General features: G+C 47.0%; 1 protein-coding gene across 1 annotated transcript in view; it reads left to right on the forward strand.

Moving 5' to 3' along the window:
- Positions 1–23,226, forward strand: part of LDB3 (LIM domain binding 3) — a 148,635-nt gene that overhangs the window by 110,694 nt on the left and 14,715 nt on the right. Inside the window, exons 13-14 of the mRNA XM_038743480.1 lie at positions 19,246–19,609; positions 20,893–21,073. Of these exons, the coding sequence (XP_038599408.1) occupies positions 19,246–19,609; positions 20,893–21,073 (545 nt within the window). The remainder of the gene's footprint in view (positions 1–19,245; positions 19,610–20,892; positions 21,074–23,226) is intronic.

Here is a 23,226-nt window from a genome sequence, read left to right on the forward strand (position 1 = left end):
GGTAGACAGGATCCCTGTTCTCAGGGAGCTCACAGCCTACAGGGGGAGAAAGCCCTACTGAGAGCTCACCTCCTCCAGGAGGCCTTCTCAGACTGAGCCCCCTTTTTCCTCTCCTCCTCCCCATCCCCCCCCGCCCTACCTCCTTCCCCTTCCGACAGCACCTGTGTATATGTTTGTACAGATTTATTACTCTATTTTACTTGTACATATTTACTATTCTATTTATTTTGTTAATGATATGCACCTAGCTTTACTTCTATGTATTCTGATGACTTGACACCTGTCCACATGTTTTGCTTTGTTGTCTGTCTCCCCCTTCTAGACTGTGAGCCTGTTGTTGGGTAGGGACCGTCTCTATATGTTGCCAACTTGTACTTCCCAAGCACTTAGTACAGTGCTCTGCACACAGTAAGCGCTCAATAAATGCGATTGAATGAATGAATGAAAAGACATTTAAATATATTACAGATAGGGAAAATAATAGAGTATAAGGATATGGACATATATCCATTCATTCAATCATATTTATTGAGTGCTTACCGTGTTCAAAGCACTGTACTAATCACTTGGGAGAGTACAATATAACAATAAACAGACATGCTGTAGGGCTGGAGTGAGTATCAAAATGTTTAAGGGGTGCACAGCAAAATGCATCGGTGATGCAGAAGGGAGGGTGTTTAGGGGAAATGAGTGCTTTGTACAGTGCTTAGTCACCCCTACTGAGCGAGCCAAACTGTCTGGGATCTCAGCATTGACTGAAATCCAGCCAGAATCTGGCATCCTGGGCTTTGTATGGGGAATAATGGATTCCAGGTTAAAGTCCGTGCTCGATAAATACTTATTTTTAATGGCATTTTGGCACTTGTTAAGAATTTTGTTGTGGTCCGGGAATGTGGGGAAACATGTCCTGAATATTTCTGTAGAAAAATGATACTGGCAGCAGAGTGAAGTATGGGCTGGAATGGGGAGAGACAGGAGGCTGGGAAGTCAGCAAAGAGGCTGATACGGTAATCAAGGCGGGGATAGGATAAGTGATTATATTAATGTGGTTGCAGTTTGGATGGAGAGGAAATTGAAGATTTTAGCAATGTTGTGAAGGTAGAGCTGACAGGATTTAGTGATGGATTGAATATGTGGGTTGAATGAGAGAGAGGAGTCAAGGACAATGCCAAGGGTATGGGCTTGTGAGACAGGAAGGATGGTGGTGCCAGCGACAGTGATGGGAATTTGAGAGGGAGGACAGGGTTTGGGTGGGAAAATCAGGAGTACTGTTGTATTGGACTCTCCCAAGTGCTTACTACAGTGCTCTGCACACAGTAAGTGCTCAATAAATATGGCAGACTGACTGACTGACTGTACCAGGCACCGTATGAAGCACTGGGATAAATACAAGGTAATCAGGATGGACAAAGTCCCTGTCCCATATGGGGCTCACAGTCTCTATCTCCAAATTACAGATGAGGGAACTGAGGTACAGATAAATTAATTGGCTTGCCCAATGTTGCATAACAGACAAGTGCCAGGGCAGGGATTAGAACTCAGGTCCCTCTGACTCCCAGGCTGCTGCTCTTTCCACTAGGCCACGTTGCTTCTCCGTTGACTGTTGGTTGATTGGTGATGGCGATGATGGTATCCGGAGCAGGCATCAAACTCTAGGACCCGGAGGAAGGATGGCTATGCACAAGCTCATCCTCTTGGGGAAGGTTTCCCTCGGAGGTTCCTATATCTCTGACAACAAACGCCTCTTATGGGCACCCATCCATCACTCACCTCCTTCCCATTGAGTGGGGTCCACGTCCTTGCAAATTGCAGAGGAACAGATGACTAGACTGTGCGCTTGTTGTGGGCAGGGAATATGTCTACCAACTTCGTTGTCCTGTACTCTCCCCAGCACTTGGTACAGTGCTCTGCACACAGAGAGTGCTCAATAAATACGATTGATTGATTGACAAATCTGTCCCATTGTCAGATGGTCTGCTAGAGCACAGATCTGGGAGTCAGAAGGGCCTGGGTTCTAATCCCGGCTCTGCCGCGTAACTGCTGTGTAACCTTGGGCAAGTTACGTCACTTCTCTGTGCCTCAGTTACCTCATCTGTAAAATGGGGATTAAGACTATGAATCCCATATGGGACAGGGACAGTGTCCAACCTGATTTGCTTGTATCTACCCCAGTGGTTAGAACAGTGCCTGGCCAATAATAAGCACTTAAAAAATGCTATAAAAAAAAGTTAAGGACAGAGCAGATACAAGTTCCCAAGCTCTTCACCAGGGCTTTTTTTCCCTGGGAGAGCTGATGAAACTGAAACATAAGAGTATTCCCACCTCCTCTTCCACCCACTAGAGTGGTCTTTTGGTTCAGTTCACTTAAGGGGGGTGTTTTGAGCAGAAAGGAACTTAGAGTACCTCTCATATCGTCACCATCCTATGACATCTTCAATCAATCAATCAATCGTATTTATTGAGCGCTTACTGTGTGCAGAGCACTGTACTAAGCGCTTGGGAAGTACAAGTTGGCAACATATAGAGACAGTCCCTACCCAACAGTGGGCTCACAGTCTAAAAGACTTCTAAAAAAGTAATCTAGAAAGTCTAAACAACAACAGTCTAAAAAACTTCAACATATATTAGTTTCATAATATTTGGAACTCCAAGCACTTATAACAGTGCTCGGCACACAGTAAGCGCTTATTAAAGTCACATCTCCTCCAAGAGACCTTTTCTGACTAAGCCCTCATTTCCCTTATTCCCTTTCCCTTCCACATTACCCTTGAACTTGGATTTGTACTCTTTTATTCAGCCTACCCTCAGCTCCATACCAACTATGTCCATATCCATAATTTATTTTAATGTCTGTCTCACCCTCTAGACTGTAAGCTCCTTTTGGTCAGGGAACATGTCTACCAACTCTGGTGGTACTGTGCTGTTCCAAGTGCTTAATACAGTGCTCTGCACACAGTAAGCACTCAATAAATATGATACATTGATTTTCAACCTAAAAACTGTTTTTGTAACTGACCATAGCTGGGTGTACTAAAAGCTAATAGAAGCCAAGGGAATCCTGCCTTTAACAGAAGCTAAAAAAAACCCTTACTTTTTAGAGTGTGTTTTTTTAGTAGTAATCAATGCACTAAATTTACAATGACAAATGACAGTAGTACATGACTCATATTTAATTATCTAAGTTTTGCCGGAACCATGCTAGTCATATTTCACAGGGTACACTAACAATGGTGTAAGTCCACTCTTCCTTTCCATAAAAGGAACAGTGTGTGCTGAAAGTGTGGGGCAACACAGATAGGAAACTAAATATCCATACTTTCTGGCAGGCGGCTGTGTGGAATTGAAAATGGACAAGGAAATAGCAAAACACAGGCATGTCTTCATCTTCATTATTATCAGCATCATCATCACCAGGACGAACTAAGCATTTGCTGTGTCTTGGTGCTCTGCTCTCGTCCTCTCCCAACTACATTACTGCATGTCCCCTCTTCAATCTGTACTACACTCACTCAATCAATCAATCACATTTATTGAGTACTTACTGTGTGCAGAGCACTGTACTAAGCACTTGGGAGAGGGCAATGTAACAATTAGTAGACACATTCCCGGCCTATGATAAACTTACAGTCTAGAGAGACATCTTTTTAAAATTTCATTCGACACAGATCTCTTTGTGCTTCAGAAACCTCCAATGGTTACTCGTTACCTGTTTCCTGCTATACAGAACAGGATAGGATGTCGTCCTTGCTCTTGAAGCGTTTACAATCCTGTAAGAAAAAAGAGGCATCAGATGGAATGGACCTCAGGGTGACTTTAAACCAGAGTGAGTCCCGCTGGATTTCCTACTGGACAGAGGAGTTCTCCAATGGAGTTCTCCAATTCAGGTCCCCTGCCCAGGTGAATCTATTCCATCTTCAAGTAACGCTGCTTAATGGAAAGAGCATGAGCCTGGGATACAGAGGACCTGGGTTCTAATCCTGACTCTGCCACAGGTCTGCTGTGTGACCTAGGGCAAGTCACTTCATTTCTCTGGGCCTCAGTTACCTCAGCGGTAAAATGGAGATTAAGACTGTGGGCCCCACCTGGGACATGGACTGTCTCCAACCTGTCCGATTAGCTTGTATGTAACCCTAGTGCTTAGTACAGTGCCTGGAACATAGTGCTTAACAAATACCATTAAATAGAAATAATAATAATAATAATAATGATGGCATTTATTAGGCGCTTACTATGTGCAAAGTACTGTTCTAAGCGCTGGGGAGGTTACAAGGTGATCAGGTTGTCCCACAGGGGGCTCACAGTCTTAATCCCCATTTTACAGATGAGGTAACTGAGGCACAGAGAAGTGAAGTGACTTGCCCAAAGTCACACAGCTGACAGTTGGCAGAGCCGGGATTTGAACCCATGACCTCTGACTCCAAAGCCTGTGCTCTTTCCACTGAGCCATATATATATATATATATATATATATATATATATATGTTTATATATTTGAAGCTTCTTGATGAACAACTTGGGCATCAGAAGCCAATTTTTCTGACTGCTGAAATGGACAGACTCTGGACTCACTGAGGGCTCTCCTTGAGGAATTTGAGGGTGGTTGTGGGAAGAGCTAAGTCAATCAGTTGGCCACTGGGTCTCACATATACATCCTCTGAGCTACCCCTTTTATCATCATCATCAATCGTATTTATTGAGCACTTACTATGTGCAGAGCACTGTACTAAGCGCTTGGGAAGTACAAATTGGCAACATATAGAGACAGTCCCTACAGGATTCTGACTCCAACATTCAACACACTCACTTGAGCCAAGATCGAGGGTCTGGGGAGTAGAAATGAGCAGGCAAGGTACCAATGACCCTGGACAGCAGAGACGTGCAGAGGAACTTGGGCAAAAGCTGACCCAGTATACACTTGAGAGACCTCCCCTCTTTCTCTCTTGACTTTTGAACCCATCAATACCAGTCGAGGACTCCAAAGTTGCCCATTTCCCATTTGCTCTGGGGACCCAAGGCAGCCTAGCTAGGTGCGGACAAATGGGATTGTCCTCCAGCCTATTCCATCAATGCACCCACCAGTCCAGACTGTGCATGATCCCTAAAAAGGCTTTGGGCAAGAGCCAGAAAATAATTAGCAAAGTCAACTCAGACAGGTAAGCTTCTCCAACCTTGAGCAGGGTGAGAAGCAGCATGGCATAGTGGATAGAGCACGGGCCTGGGATTCAGAGGACCTGAATTCTAATCCCAGTTCCACCACTTGTCTGCTGTGTGACCTCGGGTGAGTCACTTCACTTCTCTGAGCCTTAGTTAGCTCATCTATTAAATGAGGATTAAGGCCGAGAGCCTCATGTGGGACATGGACTGTGTCCAACCTGAGTATCCTGTTTCTACCCCAGTGCTTAGTACAGTGCCTGGCACATTGTAAGTGCTTAACAAATGCCATTAAAAAAAAAACCAACACATTCTGACACACATTCAACAAACAAATGCATTCAAAAATGCCCACCTGAAACCCACACCTACACATTCACAAACACCCACCCAGGGAGGCCCCTCAGTTACACTCTCACACACATAAAAACAAGTACTCATGAATGTTCAACCATTAACCTTCACCTATACCCACACAGAGAACGTATCCACACACTCTCACACCCAAGCACAGTCTCTTACATTCTCCCTTTCACATTCTCACTCCTCTTCAGAGAAAGCATTCAGGCATTTCCTCAGTGTCTCATGCATCAGCGCTTAGAACAGTGCTCAGTACTTAGAACAGTGCTTCACACATAGTAAGCACTTAACAAGTGCCATCATTATTATTATTATTATTATTATTATTATTATTATTATTATTATCATCATCATCATCATCAACCCAAGAGCCCAGTATGCTGGGTTTGGATGAGATAGCCAGTAGTCGGGTTATATTCCTGACAATACAGTTTTCATCTGACCCATTGCCATGTTTCGTTCTGATGTGACACTGGACTTTTGCCACTTTTACATCCGGTTGTTTAATTTTAATGCTGTGCCTTGCTTCGCTGCAGTTGTGGCACCAAGCTCTGTGGCTCAGATGCTGGAAGAGACTTCTCACTGACCCAGGAGGGGAACCCAAAAGCTCTGCAGCAAGTGGAAGGGCCCAGGGCTCCCCAGATAAATGGCCTATAGATCCCGTAAAACCCAAATGCTCCCACAAAATGGAACCTGAGACAGCGTCACGTCATGCTGCGTGCCCGGCGTAGTGTGTGATGTCATGGGAGTCTCCTTGCCTGGCCTTTGGGAGGGCGGTGAGGGGGCCACCCTAATTGTGGCCCTCATTGTGCCATCTTTCCTGGGGTTAGCCTAGAGTACTTTGGGATGGGGGGCTCCAACTGGCAAGCTGAGAGCCATGGGGTCTAGCCCTGGCTCTGTGTGAGACTGGCAGTGGGCCCCAGGGCCTGAGTCAGAAGGTCATGGGTTCTGATCCTGGCTCCACCACTTGTCTGCTGTGTGGCCTTAGGGAAGTCACTTCACTTTTCTGGACCTCAGTTACCTTATTTGTAAAATGGGGATTGAGACTGAGAGTCCCACCTGAGACAGGGACTGTGTCCAGTGTGATTTGCTTGTATCCACCCCAATGCTTAGTAAATTGCCTGGCCCATCATCATCATCATCAATCATATTTATTGAGCGCTTACTATGTGCAGAGCACTGTACTAAGCGCTTGGGAAGTACAAGTTGGCAACATATAGAGACGGTCCCTACCCAACAGTGGGCTCACAGTCTAGAAGGGGGGAGACATCTCACACAAACCCCATTGTCTCCCATCTATAGATCCCATCCTTCCCCCTACCATCTTCCAACCTTAACAAATACCACACTTACTATTATGTTAACTCCCCCTCTAGCCTGTAAACTCATTGTGGGCAGGAAACACGTCTGCCAACTCTGTTAGGTTGTTCTACTCTCTCAAGCACTTAGTACAGTGCTCTGCACACGGTAAGCACTGACTAAATAGGAGTGAGTGAGCGATTGAGTGGGGAGGAAGACTCCATTGACACCCTGCCAACCGGAGCCATAGCCTCCCGCCCCATTCATTCATTCGATCGTATTTATTGAGCACTTACCGTGTGCAGACCACTGTACTAAGCACTTGGGAAATACAGTTCGGCAACAGAGACAATCCCTGCCCACAGTGGGTGCTTAGTCTCCCGCAGTGAAGACTGGGCTCTCTCCCACCTCCAAGCCTTCCCCTCCTCTTGGAGGGCAGCCCTGCAGTACCAATGACATTCCAGTGACAAGAGAAGCAACATGGCCTAGTGGATAGAGCATGGGCCTAGGCGTCAGAAGGTCATGGGTTCTAATCCCAGCTCCGCCACTGGTCTGCTGTGTGACCTTGGGCAAGTCACTTAACTTCTCTGTGCCTCGTTACCTCATCTGTAAGATGGGTATTAAGATTGTGAGCCCCACATGGGACAACCTGGCCACCTCGCGTCTACCCCAGAGCTTAGAACAGAAGCAGCGTGGCTCAGTGGAAAGAGCCCGGGCTTTGGAGTCAGAGGTCGTGTGTTCAAATCCCGGCCCCGCCAATTGTCAGCTGTGTGACTTCGGGCAAGTCACTTAACTTCTCTGTGCCTCAGTTCCCTCGTCTGTAAAAATGGGGATTAAAACTGTGAGCCCCCATGGGACAACCTGATCACCTTATAACCTCCCCAGCGCTTAGAACAGTGCTTTGCACATAGTAAGCGCTTAATAAATGCCATCATTATTATCATTATTAACAATTCATTCAATCGTATTTATTGAGCGCTTACTGTGTGCAGAGCACTGTACTAAGCACTTGACAAATAGTAGCATTATTAGTTATTAATAATAATAATGATGATGGCATTTGTTAAGCGCCTACTATGTGCAAAGCACTGTTCTAAGCGCTGGGGAGGATACAAGGTGATCAGGTTGTCCCACGTGGGGCTCACAGTTTAATCCCCATTTTACAGATGAGGTAACTGAGACACAGAGAAGTGCCGTGACTTGCCTTATTATTATTCCAGCTCTCACCGTCCCACGAGCCCAGGCCCGTTGCCTAATCCCGGCTCCGCCTCTTGTCGGCTGTGTGACCTTGGGCAAGTCACTTGACTTCTCTGTGCCTCAGTTCCCTCACCTGTAAAATGGGGAGGAAGACTGCGAGCGCCAGGTGGGACAACCTGATCACCTTGTAGCCCTTCCCAGAGCTTAGAACAGTGTTTCACACCTAGTAAGCGCTCAACAAATGCCATCATTATGATTATTATGATTATGATTATGATTAATTGATGCCCATCACCACCCTGGGCCACGGGGGGGCAGCATACGCCTATTCTTAGGCTATGGAGGATATGGGAGATGGGGGGGGGGCGAGGGCATCACCATCCTGGGCCACCAGCCAAACTCCCGCCTTCTTGGGTCAAAGGCCTCTTCTTCTTAACTCCTTCACTCCCCATCAGAGGCCTGGCCTGGATAGAGAACCCATTCTGCTCCCAGACATGAACTCACTGGCATCTGGAGGGAGGACAGTGGTGGAGGAATGGGGGTGAGGGGGGGTAGAGGAAAGAGAAAGAGACACAGAGAAAGAGAGATGACCGGGGTCACAGGAATGGACTGGAACACACTCTTCTTGATCCCCAGATCATCATCATCATCATCAATCGTATTTATTGAGCGCTTACTATGTGCAGAGCACTGTACTAAGCGCTTGGGAAGTACAAATTGGCAACATAGAGAGACAGTCCCTACCCAACAGTGGGCTCACAGTCCAAAAGGGGGAGATAGAGAACAAAACCAAACGTACTAACAAAATAAAATAAATAGAATAGATAGGTACAAGTAAAATAAATAAATAGAGTAATAAATATGTACAAACATATATACATATATACAGGTGCTGTGGGGAAGGGAAGGAGGTAAGATGGGGGGGATGGAGGGGGGACGAGGGGGAGAGGAAGGAAGGGGCTCAGTCTGGGAAGGCCTCCTGGAGGAGGTGAGCTCTCAGCAGGGCCTTGAAGGGAGGAAGAGAGCTAGCTTGGCGGAGGGTCAGAGGGAGGGCATTCCAGGCCCGGGGGATGACGTGGGCCGGGGGTCAGTGGCGGGACAGGCGAGAACGAGGTACGGTGAGGAGATCCTCCCTGCCTCTGAGGAACACCACCTGATTGAGTCCCCCTTGGGAAACCAAGGCAGGATAACTCCTTGAGCAGGGACTGAAGGCCCCTTTCACATTCACTAATTCATTCATTCAATCGCATTTATTGAGCAGCGCTTACTGTGTGCAGAGCACTATACTAAGTGCTTTGGACTAGACTGTAAGCCCACTGTTGGGTAGGGACTGTCGCTATATGTTGCCAGCTTGTACTTCCCAAGCGCTTAGTACAGTGCTCTGCACACAGTAAGCACTCAATAAATATGATTGATTGATTGATTTGGAGAGTACAATAGAACAATAAACAGACACACTACCTGCCCACTACGAGGTTACAGCCTAGAGGGGGCCAACTCTACTTAGACCAAACCTGCTATGGGAGAGGCCAAGGTTGGAAGATGGAGAAGCAGCATGGCTCAGTGGAAAGAGCCTGGGCTTTAGAGTCAGAGGTCATGGGTTCAAATCCTGGCTCCGCCAACTGTCAGCTGTGTGACTTTGGGCAAGTCACTTCACTTCTCTGGGCCTCAGTTACCTCATCTGTAAAATGGGGATTGACTGTGAGCCCCCAGTGGGACAACCTAATCACTTTGTAACCTCCCCAGCGCTTAGAACAGTGCTTTGCACATAGTAAGCGCTTAACAAATACCATCATTATTATTATTATTGTGGTAGGGGGAAGGATGGGATCTATAGATGGGAGACAATGGGGTTTGTGTGAGATGTCTCCCCCTTCTAGACTGTGAGCCCACTGTTGGGTAGGGACCGTCTCTATATGTTGCCAACTTGTACTTCCCAAGCGCTTAGTCCAGTGCTCTGCACACAGTAAGCGCTCAATAAATACGATTGAATGAATGAATGAAAACACCCCTTTCAGTTTTGTCTGTTAGAGCCCCAGCAACCCTGGCGCCTCGGGACAGAGGAAGAGGAGGAGGGGGAGGAGGAGGGAGAAGCATGAGCTCACCTGAGATGCATGTAACAGCTTCCCCCACGAAACTCAAAGCACTTCTCCAGACACCATCTCACCCAGCCCCACAGCAACCCCAGAAGGGAGGAGGGGGCGGAGATTAGGGCCAGCCCTCTTTCCCAAGTGGGGAAACTGAGGCTCTAAACAGTGAAGCGATGGTCTCCCCGTGAGCTCGGGACCGAGACGAGACACAAGGAGTCTGGATCTCCCATCCAGCCCCCTCTCCATCCTAACCTTACAGTCTCAGGAGCAGATAGAGCCTGCGTCGCGGTGTCATCCTGCAGCAGGGCCTACAATCATCCAGTCATGGATGATTTTATCGTGATCTCTGTTCGGCTGGCGCCTGCTTCCCTTGAGCCGGAGGTGTAGTGATGATTGATGAGGTCTCCCCAGAATCCTTTGGGCTTCAGTAAGAAGGGGGGCAGGTGGCTTTAGAAGAGCTCCCGATTGAATAATAATAATAATGATGGCATTTATTAAGCACTTACTATGTGCAAAGCTCTGTTCTAAGCGCTGGGGAGGTTACAAAGTGACCCAAGTGGGGCTCACAGTCTTAACCACTGCTTAACAGATGAGGTAACTGAGGCACAGAGAAGTTAAGTGCCTTGCCCAAAGTCACACAGCTTGACAGTTGGTGGAGCCAGGATTTGAACCCGTGACCTCTGACTCCAAAGCCCATGCTTTTTCCACTGAGCCACGCTGCTTCTCTTTGAAGATCAACCCTCCATGAATTAATAGGCCCAAGGGTGTCCTCTGATGGAAAGTGCCCTGTAGATTGAGTATTGGATGGGATTTTACCCTGGGGAATTACTGAACACAGAGTAAGCGCTCAATAAATACAATTGAGTGAATGAACAGTCCTACCGGCTGTCTCTTTGCCACCGAGGGGGCAGCAAAACTGGAAATGTTCCTAACCCAGCTTTCCATGGGGGATTTTGGGACTGTCAGAAACAGTGTCTCAGCTCTTTGAGAGAGAAGAGGGAAAGAGAGACCAAAGATGTCATGCTCCAAACTTAGAATTAGTTAGAAATCACCTTGTTTAATTACAGATTCCTGAGACAAGCTTGGGAGATAGGGGCCTTTTGAACTTGCCAGAGATGAAATATCACCTTCTAATTTGGACGGATTTAATGCCATCGTGCAGAAATAGCAACAACCCCGGGGCTTAAAGAAATTGAATATAAAGTCTCTGTTCTGGGAGCTCTAACTACTGTTTACTGTTCCCAGGTGGGAAACAGGAGCCCAGAGGCAAAGGTGGAGGAGGAGGCTGAAGTGGGGGGGGGGGGGCGTGGTAATGGATCTGAGGAGTACCACCGGTGATCAGGACAGATGAAAGTCTGAGGGTCTTCTTGGAGGAGGTGTCAACCTGAGTGAGACAGGGAAACACTGTGAGGTGGGAAGGGAGAAGCCAGCCATACCAAGGAAATGAGTCCCTGCTAAGTTCAATTTCCTCTGGGAGAGGGCATTTCTGGTTGGAAGAGGGACTTCCTTAATATGACACTGCTGAGTCTCACCATGAATGTATATGTGTGCCTTTGTACACACACATGCACATCTTCCTATAATAATAGTAATGATGGCATTTATTAAGCGCTTACTATGTGCAAAACACTGTTCTAAGCGCTGGGGAGGTTACAAGGTGATCAGGTTGTCCCATGGGGGGCTCACAGTCTTACTCCCCATTTTACAGATGAGGTAACAGAGGCACAGAGAAGTTTAGTGACTTGCCCAAAGTCACACAGCTTGACAGTTGGCGGAGCCGGGATTTGAACCCCTGACCTCTGACTCCAAAGCCTGGGCTCTTTTCACTGAGCCACACTGCTTCTCCTTCACGTTCAACGATGCTGTACAAAATCTAACGACCATTCGCATCCTCCTCCTTGGGTCTCATAGCTTTTTGTTTGTTTTTTAATGGTATTTACTATGCACTTACCAGGTACCAGGCACTGTACTAAGTGCTGGGGTAGATCCAAACTAATCAGGTTGGACAGAGTCCCTGTCCCACTTGGGGCTCGCAGTCTTAATCTCCATTTCACAGATGAGGTAACAGAGGCCCAGAGAAGTTAGGTGACTTCCCCAAGGTCACATCGGACAAGTGGAGGATCCAGGATTAGAACCCAGTCCTTCTGACTCCCAGCCCCATGCTCTATCCACTAGGCTATTTACTGTGCTCTGCACACAGTAAACGCTCAATAAATATGAATGATTGATTGATTATGTTGTCTCTATCCCAGCACTTAGTGCATTGTGAGGCACTAAGTAAGCACTTAATCAATCAATCAATAGTAGTTATTGAGCACTTATTGTATGCAACACACTGTACTAACTGCTTAGGAGAGTACACTATAATAGAGTCAGCAGATAGAATCCCTGCCCACAGTGAGCTTGCCTTAATTATTATTGAGCTCCCCCTTGTGCAGTACAAAACTGACAAGGGATGTATTCCCTTCCCACAAGGAGCTTACACTCTAATGGGGAAGACAGCTATAAACAGTATTTATAATAATAATGGTCGTTCTTGTTAGGCACTGACACCTGTTAAACACCATTCTAAGTGTTGGAATAGATACAAGACGGTCCCTGTCCCAAATGGGGCTCGCGGTCTAAGTCTGAGGGAGAACAGATTTTGAATCTCCATTTTACAACTGAGGCACAGAGAATTTAAGTGATTCGCATAAAGATCATCCAGTAAACAAGTGGTGGACTTGGGATTGAAAACTAGGTCCTCTGATTTCTAGGCCCATGCTTTCTCCATTAGGCTACTTATATGCAAAGTAATCAAAATAAATAATTGAATAAACATATATTGTTAAGCTGAGGGAGAGTCTAAGTACATACAGGCTAGAAATGACTGATGAATTCATATGACTCGGAATGCTAAGCTTGTTGTGGGCAGGGATTGTTTCTATTGCTGAAGTGTACTTTCCATGTGCTTAGTACAGTGCTCTGCACACAGTAAATACTCAGTAAATACGATTGAATGAATGAATTAGTCACGGAAGGCGTGTTGGAAAATGTGGGCTCTCAGGTAAGCTTTGAGTATGATGGAGGGCTGTGGGCTGTCATAGTACAGTGCTCTGCACATAGTAAGCGCTCAATAAATACGATTGATGATATCCATGGTGGAGAGGGAGTTCCAAGCCTGGGAGCAGTGTGAGTGAAAGGACATAAGTAGGGGAGTCAGGATGGAGGTAGAAGGTTGGCTTGTCAATCAGTGATATTTATTGTGTGGAGAGAACTGTATTGAGCCCGGAAGAATACAATCAATCAATCAATCGTATTTATTGAGCACTTACTGTGTGCAGAGCACTGTACTAAGCGCTTGGGAAGTACAAGTTGGCAACATATAGAGACAGTCCCTACCCAACAGTGGGCTCACAGTCTAGAAGGGGGAGACAGAGAAAACAAAACCGAACATATTAACAAAATAAAATAAATAGAATAGATATGTACAGTAAAATAAATAAATAGAGTAATACATATGTACAAATATATATACATATATGCAGGTGCTGTGGGGAAGGGAAGGAGGTAAGACGGGGGGGATGGAGAGGGGGACGAGGGGGAGAGAGCAGCCAATCGTATTTATTGAGCACTTACTATGTGCAGAGCACTGTACTAAGCGTGTGGGAGAGTACATTATAACAATAAACAGACTCATTCCTGTCTACCAGAAGCAGCGTGGCTCAGTGGAAAGAGCCCGGGCTTTGGAGTCAGAGGTCATGAGTTCGAATCCCAGCTCCACCACTTAGCTGTGCGACTTTGGGCAAGTCACTTCACTTCTCTGGGCCTCAGTTCCCTCATCTGGAAAATGGGGATGAAGACTGTGAGCCCGCCATGGGACAACCTGATCACCTTGTAACCTCCCCGGCGCTTAGAACAGTGCTTTGCACATAGTAGGCGCTTAATAAATGCCATTATTATTATTATTATTACCAACTCTGTTACATTGTACTCTAACCACGTACTTAGCACGTTGCTCTATACACAGTAAGCGCCCAATAAATACCACCGATTGATTGATAAAAGACCCTCTCTAGATACGCTAACAGAACCATTGCAGATGGAGGAGAGATGTGTCCGTGGCATTTCTATGGATAGGAGACAACTCTACAACATAAGACAAGACAAAAGACAGTCCCTGGCCTCAAGGGGTTTAGAGTCTAATGGGGTAGGTGGGTGGACATTTATTTACAAATGGTGACAGCAGGAGGAATAAGTGTGCAACTGGTAAGAGTAAAAGTATGGAAGGAAATGAAGAGAAGCAGCATGGCTCAGTGGAAAGAGCACGGGCTTGGGAGTCAGAGGTTCAAGTCCCGACTCCACCAATTGTCAGCTGTGTGACTTTGGGCAAGTCACTTAACTTCTCTGTGCCTCTGTTACCTCATCTGTAAAATGGGGACTAAGACTGTGAGCCCCACGTGGGACAGCATGATTACCTTGTAACCTCCCCAGCACTTAGAACAGTGCTTTGCACATAGTAAGTGTTTAATAAATGCCATTAAAAAAATGAATATGCAATTTGAATTATAGTCAGTCCCTACCATTACACATATTTCACAATGCTAGAATGCAACAGGAGAATTGGGCAATGTTCTTCTGACAACACAAATCTGGACGCAGCACTATGCAATGTCAGAAGTAATGGTTATTTTATTATCATTATTATAATTGTCGTTATTATGTTGAGCAGTCTTAGTAGGAGGGAGAACAGGTATTTAGCCTCCACTCACAGATGAGGAAACTAAGGCACAGAGAAGGTAAGTGACTTGCTGAAGGTCACACAGCGAGCAATTGGCAGAGCTAGAATTAAAACCCGGGTCCTCTAACTCCCAGGCCAGTGTTCTTTCCACTGTGCCATGCTGCTCCTCACAGTTGTGCCCAAGTAGTTGGCATCAGACTCGAGGTATTGTGTAACAGGTCACAACTTCTCAGGACCTGAGTTTCTTCAACTGTAAAATGGGAATGCCTAGCTCCCTTTCCCTTCAGCTCCGTGTGGGACAAGGACTGTGATTGATGGGGTATTATTGTATCTACCCCAGCACTTAGTACATTCCTAGGCATAGAGTAAGCACTTAACAAATACCACAATTATTAATGAGGCTTTCCATTAACATGAGGCATATAGATAAGTTCATTCATTCATTCAGTAATATTTCTTGAGTGCTTACTGTGTGCAGAGCACTGTACTAAGCACTTAGGGGAGTACAATCTAACAATAAACAGGCACATTCCCTGCCCACGACGAGCTTACAGTCTAGGGTGGGAGACAGACATTAATGCAAAAAAGTATAATTATAAAAAAGTGTAAGAATAAATATAAATAATGTAAATAAGATGTGTTAAAGCTAGCACTAGAGTGGAGGCTCTCAAGTTCCCAACAACCCCAAATCAATCAATCATATTTATTGAGCGCTTACTGTGTGCAGAGCACTGTACTAAGCGCTTGGGAAGTACAGGTTGGCAGCATAACCTAGGTTCCCAAATAATTCCCCCTCGCAGATGGAGAAACAGTGTTCTGGAGTCCAATTGGCAAGGGAATCTTGGAGCAGGTGGCCTGGTGAGGCATTTTGCCTTACCCCTGCATGTGGCTGGAGGGATGAAATAAAGGGGGTCCATGTAACTGTGGCCTCAGGGGCGGCCAGCCCCATTAGCACCATTCAGCACCTGTCTGAAGTCTGGCACAGAAAGAAAGGCAGCTGTGAGGGCACTGTCAGGCCATCACCATTCATTCATTCAATCGTATTTATTGAGCACTTACTTTCATTCAATCGTATTTATTGTATACAAAGCACTGTATTAAGCCCCTGGGAGAGTACAATATAACAGGCACATTCCTGCCCATGATGAGCTCACAGCCTAGAGCACTAAGAGTAACTTAGAGAGTTTCTTGCTGAATGTTTACCTTCCATAAATGGCAGGAGGTTCAGTGATTCATAAATGACTCACTGTGGGCAGAGAAAGTGTCTTTTATGGTGGTGTGTTTTACTCTCCCAAGAGCTCAGTACAGTGTCCTGCACACAGTATGTGCTCAATAGATTGATTGATTTAGTGTCTTGAGCAACCTTTGAGCATAGTCCAAGGCCAACCCCCACACACACTCTCATGGTACCTGTCTAAAATGCTGAAAGCCCGGGGACCATTCAGCCTGGATGGCTGGCTGACTGGACTGGAAGTCGCTAACACCAGTCCACGGTTTTCAATAAACAGGAGCCCAGCTGGTAAGGTGGGGAGGAGTTTTGAGTATCAAGTTCTCCAGAATTTAACTTCTGAGGCCAAAGTCATGGAGAGATGACCGGGTCTCTAGTGGGAAACTGTGTTGCCCAGAAAAAGGTCAGGAGAGGACTTCCTCCCTCCTTTCCTCATACCTCACCCCAGGGGAACAGAGGGTTTCAGCAAACCCCAGTCATCCCTAAGAAGAATATTTTACGCTGGAACCTGAATATCAGCAGCACCCCTCCATTATGGGGTCGGGGGGAGACCTCGAGAGTCTGGGTAAATTCTAAAGCTTTGAATAGCAGGGCCTGGGAGAAAATGCGCGCCAGGAAGCAGCGGCATTGAGGAGTGGAAATGTTTCCCATTCCAGGCTGGGAGCCCCTGTTGGGGCTGCACTCAGACGCTCAGCCCGGGCAGCCCACAAGGCCCACGAGAGCCGCAAAAGCCGCAGGCCTCCCGGCCTCAGGAATGAGGAGTTTGTCCCGACATGTTTTCTGGCAGCTGGGAGAGGGAGGAGGGCTGAGGAAACCCAGTTCTTTGGGGCAGGAAAGCATAAACGCACTCTCTGGTGAGAAATGGAGGAACCGATCTTTAAACCCCATGTGGTAATGAGGAGCCTGCTGGAAGGAGGGGACCAAGCTGTGAGGATTGCGGAGGCGTCCATGTCTGTCCTGAGCATGGCAAACATGGAGGTGCTTTGCTTCTTGAAAGTCCTGCTTCCTTGGGAGCTAGTAGGACTACCGTATCCCGAGGATCGGCAAGTCCGGCCTCCTGCTCGATTCTGACCGAGAGCCTGGGGCCGTTTAGCTATTGCTCCCTGCAGGGTTGGGGAGAAGTGGGGACTTGAGAGAACCTTGTCCAGGAGTCAAGCAATGGGTGAGGGGTCCTGGATTATCTTTCTACTCTCCCTTTGATTTATTTGGGGAATGCTGAAAAGTCCCCTTAGCTCTCCATATGCTCCAACTTACGCATGAGGAGAGTTACTTTGCTTCAACAATAATAATAAAAATAATGATGGTTTTTGTTAAGCACTTACTTTGTGCCAGGCAATGAACTAAGCGCTGGGGTGGATACAGGCATATCAGGTTAGACATAGTCCCTGTCCCACGTGGGACGCACAGTCTCAATCCCCATTTTACAAATGAGGTAACCGAAGCCCAGAGAAGTGACTTCCCAAGGTCACGCAGCGGATAGTGGCATAGCCAGGATTAGAACCCATGACCTTGTAACTCTCAGGCCCAAGCTTTATCCGCTATGCCATGCCGCTTCTCATGCTGCTTTGGAGGTCTGAAGCCCTTTGGGCCATCACAGCTAAAGTAGATGCTCTGGGAAATGGGTGTAAGGAGGGGGCAAGGTTCTGTCTTCTCTGTTTTCTTGAGTTTGGAGCCAGGTTTCTCTCTAGGGACCTTCGCATAGTCCTCTCTGCCGAACTGGCACAGCTTGGTAGTTGCTTATTGCTGGACCCATTTTCCCTCTACTCCACTGTGAACCACATCCATCTGGTAGTGAAGTAGAACCCAATTCCCACCTGCTTAGAAAGAGAAAAAGTTATATCTGAATAGAGATACCTGATTAATAATTGGGGTATTTGTTAAAGTCCTACTATGGGCCAAACACTATACTAGGCGCAGGGGTAGATACAAGATAATCAGGTTGGACCCAGTCCCTGTTCCACACAGGGCTCACACTCTAAGGGGGCAGGAGAGCAGATGTTGATTGCCCATTTTAGAGATGAGAAAACTGAGGCAGAGAGAAACTAAATGACTTGCCCAAGAGCATACAGCAGACTAGCGGCAGAGGCAGGATTAGAACCCAGGTCCTCTGATTCCCAGTCCCACGTGTTGCTAGACTATGCTGCTTGGATTAAAGCAGAATTTAGGGTTGTGGCACATAGCTAGGGGAACAGAGCTATTGAGGAGGCTGGTAGAGGTGGGTCCCTCTGCTGTGATTCTGGTACTGCTCACAAGGACGAATTGGTCACGGTGCCACCCATAGGCAATAAGCTTAGTGCTACCCCTTAGTTCAGTCAGTCAATTGTGTTTATTGAGCGCTTACTGTACCCAGAGCACTGTACTGAGCACATCGGAGAGTTCAATCTAACAATGAGTAGAAACATTCCCTGCCTACAGCGAGCTTACAGTCTAGAAGTGGGGGGGGGGGGACAAGCATGGCTTAGCGGAAAGAGCACGGGCTTGGGAGTCAGAGGTCGTGGGTTCTAATTCTGGCTCCACCATGTCTGGCCCACGTCGTCCCCCCCCCCCGGCCTGGAATGCCCTCCTTCTGCACATCCGCCAAGCTAGCTCTCTTCCTCTCTTCAAAGCCCTACTGAGAGCTCACCTCCTCCAGGAGGCCCTCCCAGGCTGAGCCCACTCTTTCCTCTCCCCCTCCTCCCCCTGCCTTACCTCCTTCCCCTCCCCACAGCACCTGTATATATGTTTGTACATATTTATTACTCTATTTATTTTACTTGTACATATTTACTATTCTATTTCTTTTATTTTGTTAATATGTTTTGTTTTCTGTCTCCCCCTTCAAGTCTGTGAGCCTGCTTTTGGGTAGGGACCGTCTCTATATGTTACCAACTTGTACTTCCCAAGTGCTTAGTACAGTGCTCTGCACACAGTAAGCGCTCAATAAATACGATTGAATGAATGAATTGAGCATTTAATGTGTACCAAGCACAACATAACAGAGTTGGTAGACATGTTTCCCTGCCCACGAGGAATGAGATCCTCAACAAAGTCTAGTGAAGCCTTCCAGCTGGGGAGGGACAAACCCATCAGATAGGGTCAGTACTATTGTTTGGTGGTTTGGAAGTGATGAGGGTGGGAGGGGAGCGGCTAATTTGGGTGGAAACGTGGAAGTTCCTAACTCTTCTCTTTGGGTTTTCTTTTGTTTTGGGGTGGGGTTACAGCTCCAGCTGCCAGCTACAGCCCTGCTCCAGCAGCCCCCTATAGCCCTGCCCCCTATAGTCCCTCCCCCTACAGCTCCCCCCCAGCAGCATCCTACGGCTCTGCCCCCGGAGAGCCTGCCAGCCGCCCACCCTGGGTGACAGATGACACCTTTTCCCAGAAGTTCTCTCCTGGGAAGACCACGACAACTGTCACCAAAAACCTGATGCCCCGGGGCACCCCAGTCTCGTCTGCAGCTCCAGGCCCAGCCTACACTCCTTCGAGCACCCAGGTGCCCACTCTGACCAGGGGCACCTTCCAGCGGGCGGAGCGTTTCCCAGCCAGCAGCCGGACCCCTCACTGCGGATTCTGTAACAGCATCATCCGGTAAGGCCTTGCAGGGGACGGCAGGGGAAAGCTAAGCAGTTCATAGAGAAACTTTTTCCCAGGCTCTGGAAATGCAATCCCGCAGTCAACGCGGGAAGAAAAATAATCTAGCAGAGAAGGAGGCCCGACTCAGCATTGCCCAGGCATTTCCTAGCTCTGGATCTCAGCTTCTCGTTTCCCTCTGTCTTAACCTCTGTATCTCCATCTCCCCAATTCTCATCCATCACTTTAGGCCAGACTCTGTAGCTAGAGGAAAGCTTGCCATATGGCAAAGAGAGATATGTGCCTTGTTGTGCCCATAGACACTCACTGAGATTATTTCACATCCCAATAATAATAATGGCATTTATTAAGTGCTTACTATGTGTAAAGCACTGTTCTAAGCGCTGGAGATAAACGCTTTCAATACTCAAAGTATTCCTACAGTGTAATATCTCTACAGTATCTAGAATGCAACAAAGCCCTTTTAAGAAAGCTACCCGGTAAAGCGGTGTGACAGTACACGGAAGCCAAGATTCAGGCCAGCTATCCTCCTCGCCCTCGAGCAGCTTTATGAGAGTAGCAGAGCCATGGAAGGATGCCGGAGTTGGCTTAGATGCCTCCCCTCCCTTCCTGTCCATTCTGAACTCCAGAAAATATGGCCACTTTAACTTTGAAACTATTTATCCTTTAGAAAACTGTGAACACTAGGACTCTGGACCCTTGCCAGTTTAATGAGTTTTTTGGGTTTTTTGTTTTGTCTTGTTTTGTTTATTGTATTTGTTAAGCGCTTACTATGTGCCATTTATTGTATTTGTTAAGCGCTTACTATGTGCCATTTATTGTATTTGTTAAGCGCTTACTATGTGCCAGTCACTGTTCTAAGCGCTGAGGTAGATACAAGGTCACCCGGTTGGACACAGTCCGTGTCTCACATGGGGCTCACAGTCTTAATCCCCATTTTATAGATGAGCTAACTGAGGCAAAGAGAAGCGAAGTGACTTGTTCAAAGTCACACAGCAAGCAAGCGGTGGAGCCAGAATTGGAACCCAGGTCCTCTGACTCCTAGTCCCATGCTGTAGCCACTGGGCCATGCGGCTTCCCCTGTGTCCAACCTGATTACGTACCCAAGTGCTTAGAACAGTGCTTGGTGCATAGTAAGTGCTTAACGAGTCATCATCAATCATATTTATTGAGCGCTTACTGTGTGCAGAGCACTGTACTAAGCGCTTGGGAAGTACAAGTTGGCAGAGTTATTAACGTTGATTCCCTGGAGCCCGTTAGCCATTCTGCTTTGTTCACAGGGGGCCCTTCCTGGTCGCCATGGGCCGGTCCTGGCACCCAGAAGAATTCAACTGTGCCTATTGTAAGACATCGCTGGCAGACATGTGCTTTGTGGAGGAACAGAACAATGTGTACTGTGAACGGTGTTATGAGCAGTTCTTTGCCCCTCTCTGTGCCAAGTGTAATACCAAAGTCATGGGGGTAAGTTGCAACGCCTCTTTTCCTGTTCGAGCAGGGGTGGTCAAACTGCAGCTTGCCAGCCACATTCGGCTCTTCTCCACTTACTGCGCGGCTCGGGTACATGCGCTCTGCTATTTATTATTTTGTCGAGGCTGTTGCGGTGGCAACAAGATGCATGATGCTGCTGCTCCAGGCTTTTGAGCAGGAGTGATGGTGATGGTGGTGGTGGTGGTCCCTGGGTCGGGGCATTCATTCATTCAGTCGTAGTTATTGAGTGCTTACTGTGTGCAGAGCACTGTACTAAGCGCTTGGGAAGTACAAGTTAGCAATGTATAGAGACAGTCCCTACCCAACAATGGGCTCACAGTCTAGACGGGGCCTGGCTCCAGCCCCAAGCTCTACTCCATTGTCTCTTGTTTCTCACCACCACTGCTCATCACAACCCCAGCCTCCCAAACAACTGCTCTTCACCGCTCCTTCTACCCTCACCCTCAGAAGCCCTTGTTATGGCTTCTTGGCTGTTTGTTGTCATTCATTCATTCATTCATTCAATCATATTTATTGAGAGCTTACTGTGTGCAGAGCACTGTACTAAGCCCTTGGGAAGTACAAGTTGGCCACATATAGAGACCGCCCCTACCCAACAATGGGCTCACGGTCTAGAAGGGTTTGCAACTCTTCCGTTTAGGAAGTTTGTCAGCTCTTTGTAGGCTGGGAACGTGCCTTGTGGTTCTGTTTTCAGCTGCTTAATAAATACTACTTCTACTACTTCAACTGCTACTGCTACTGTTACTACTACTACAGTTATTACTACTACCTTTCCCTGGTTCTCTATTCATGCAGAGTCCTCAGGCTGTAAGGGATCTTTAGGAGCTATCTAGTCCATATCCCTGTCATCATATAGAGCTTCAAGCCATCCCAATCAGAAGAGAATGTACCCGATTCTCAAAGATTCCCCAATTTCCTCCATCTCAGTGTCAACCAAACTTCATTAACAGGACATTCTGCACGGCTCATTTTATCCTAAATCCATGAAGGCAGTTTCTGGACCACAGGACACCAGAGAGCAAGTGTGAATTGTGCCGCAAACCATCACCCTTGTGCACATCTCTTCTGTCTTGATTAACTTACCTGGAGTTCGTTCAGGAAATGGGGGAATAGCCTGGGGGATCTCCATAGGCCTCTCATCCAGCCTGGGGAATCCATAATAATTCTCCATCCCAGAGCAAAAAGCATTGCAGTTCTCCCCAAACTTCTGGTCATTCTTTCTACCACAAGCTGATTTTCTGTGAGCTAACCAAAGAATTTCTTTCTTCCAAACTGCAGAACTGCATTTCTTTCTGTTGTCTGGGGGAGAGGAAGAGGGAGAGGAAATTTAATTTCCTTGAGTGCAGGCGCTCTCTATCATGAAGCTGCTGGAATGTCTAGAAATATGTTTGGGGTGAAAGAGTTAGATGATTGTTCTGCATTTGGGAAAGACATTTCCTAGGTAGAATTGCCCAAGCAGGCAGAATTGCCCGGGGGTGTTTAAGAAATCAGTGGTGGTTTCTCTCTCAGGACCTGAATCACTGTGCTGAACAAAGGGAAAGTAGGAATTTGGAACATGGAATTTGGGCTGAAGGAGGTGAGGGAGAAGAGGGAAGGGCAGCGTGGCTCAGTGGAAAGAGCACGGGCTTGGGAGTCAGAGGTCATGAGTTCTAATCCTGGCTCCACCACCACCATCTTGGGCAAGTTACTTAACTTCTCTGAGCCTGTTACCTCATCTGTAAAATGGGGATTAAGACTGTGAGCCCCACGTGGGACAACCTGATCACCTTGTATCCCCCAGCGCTTAGAAGAGTGCTTTGCACATAGTAAGCGCTTCACAAATGCCATCATTATTATTATTATCCCATAGAACTGTACTTGGGTGTATTGCTGAAAATATTTGCTTGTAAATATCCACCATTGACGCCCTTATGGTGCCCACACTTTTTAATAAATTTGTAGGTTTCTATTTTGTATTTGAGCATAAAGACATAGCCATTAATGGGACAGACTAATGGTCCATACAGCCATGTCTGTGCCCTTACAGGTTCTCTCTCCAGTAATGACACCAGGATGTTTGGAAGAACCATTTGCTGGTTGCCCTCCTGGACGTCCATCCATATTGTTAGGAACAGACCGTCTATCTT

The sequence above is a fragment of the Tachyglossus aculeatus genome, chromosome 3 (assembly GCF_015852505.1).
Source record: "Tachyglossus aculeatus isolate mTacAcu1 chromosome 3, mTacAcu1.pri, whole genome shotgun sequence".
NCBI classification, from domain to species: domain Eukaryota; kingdom Metazoa; phylum Chordata; class Mammalia; order Monotremata; family Tachyglossidae; genus Tachyglossus; species Tachyglossus aculeatus.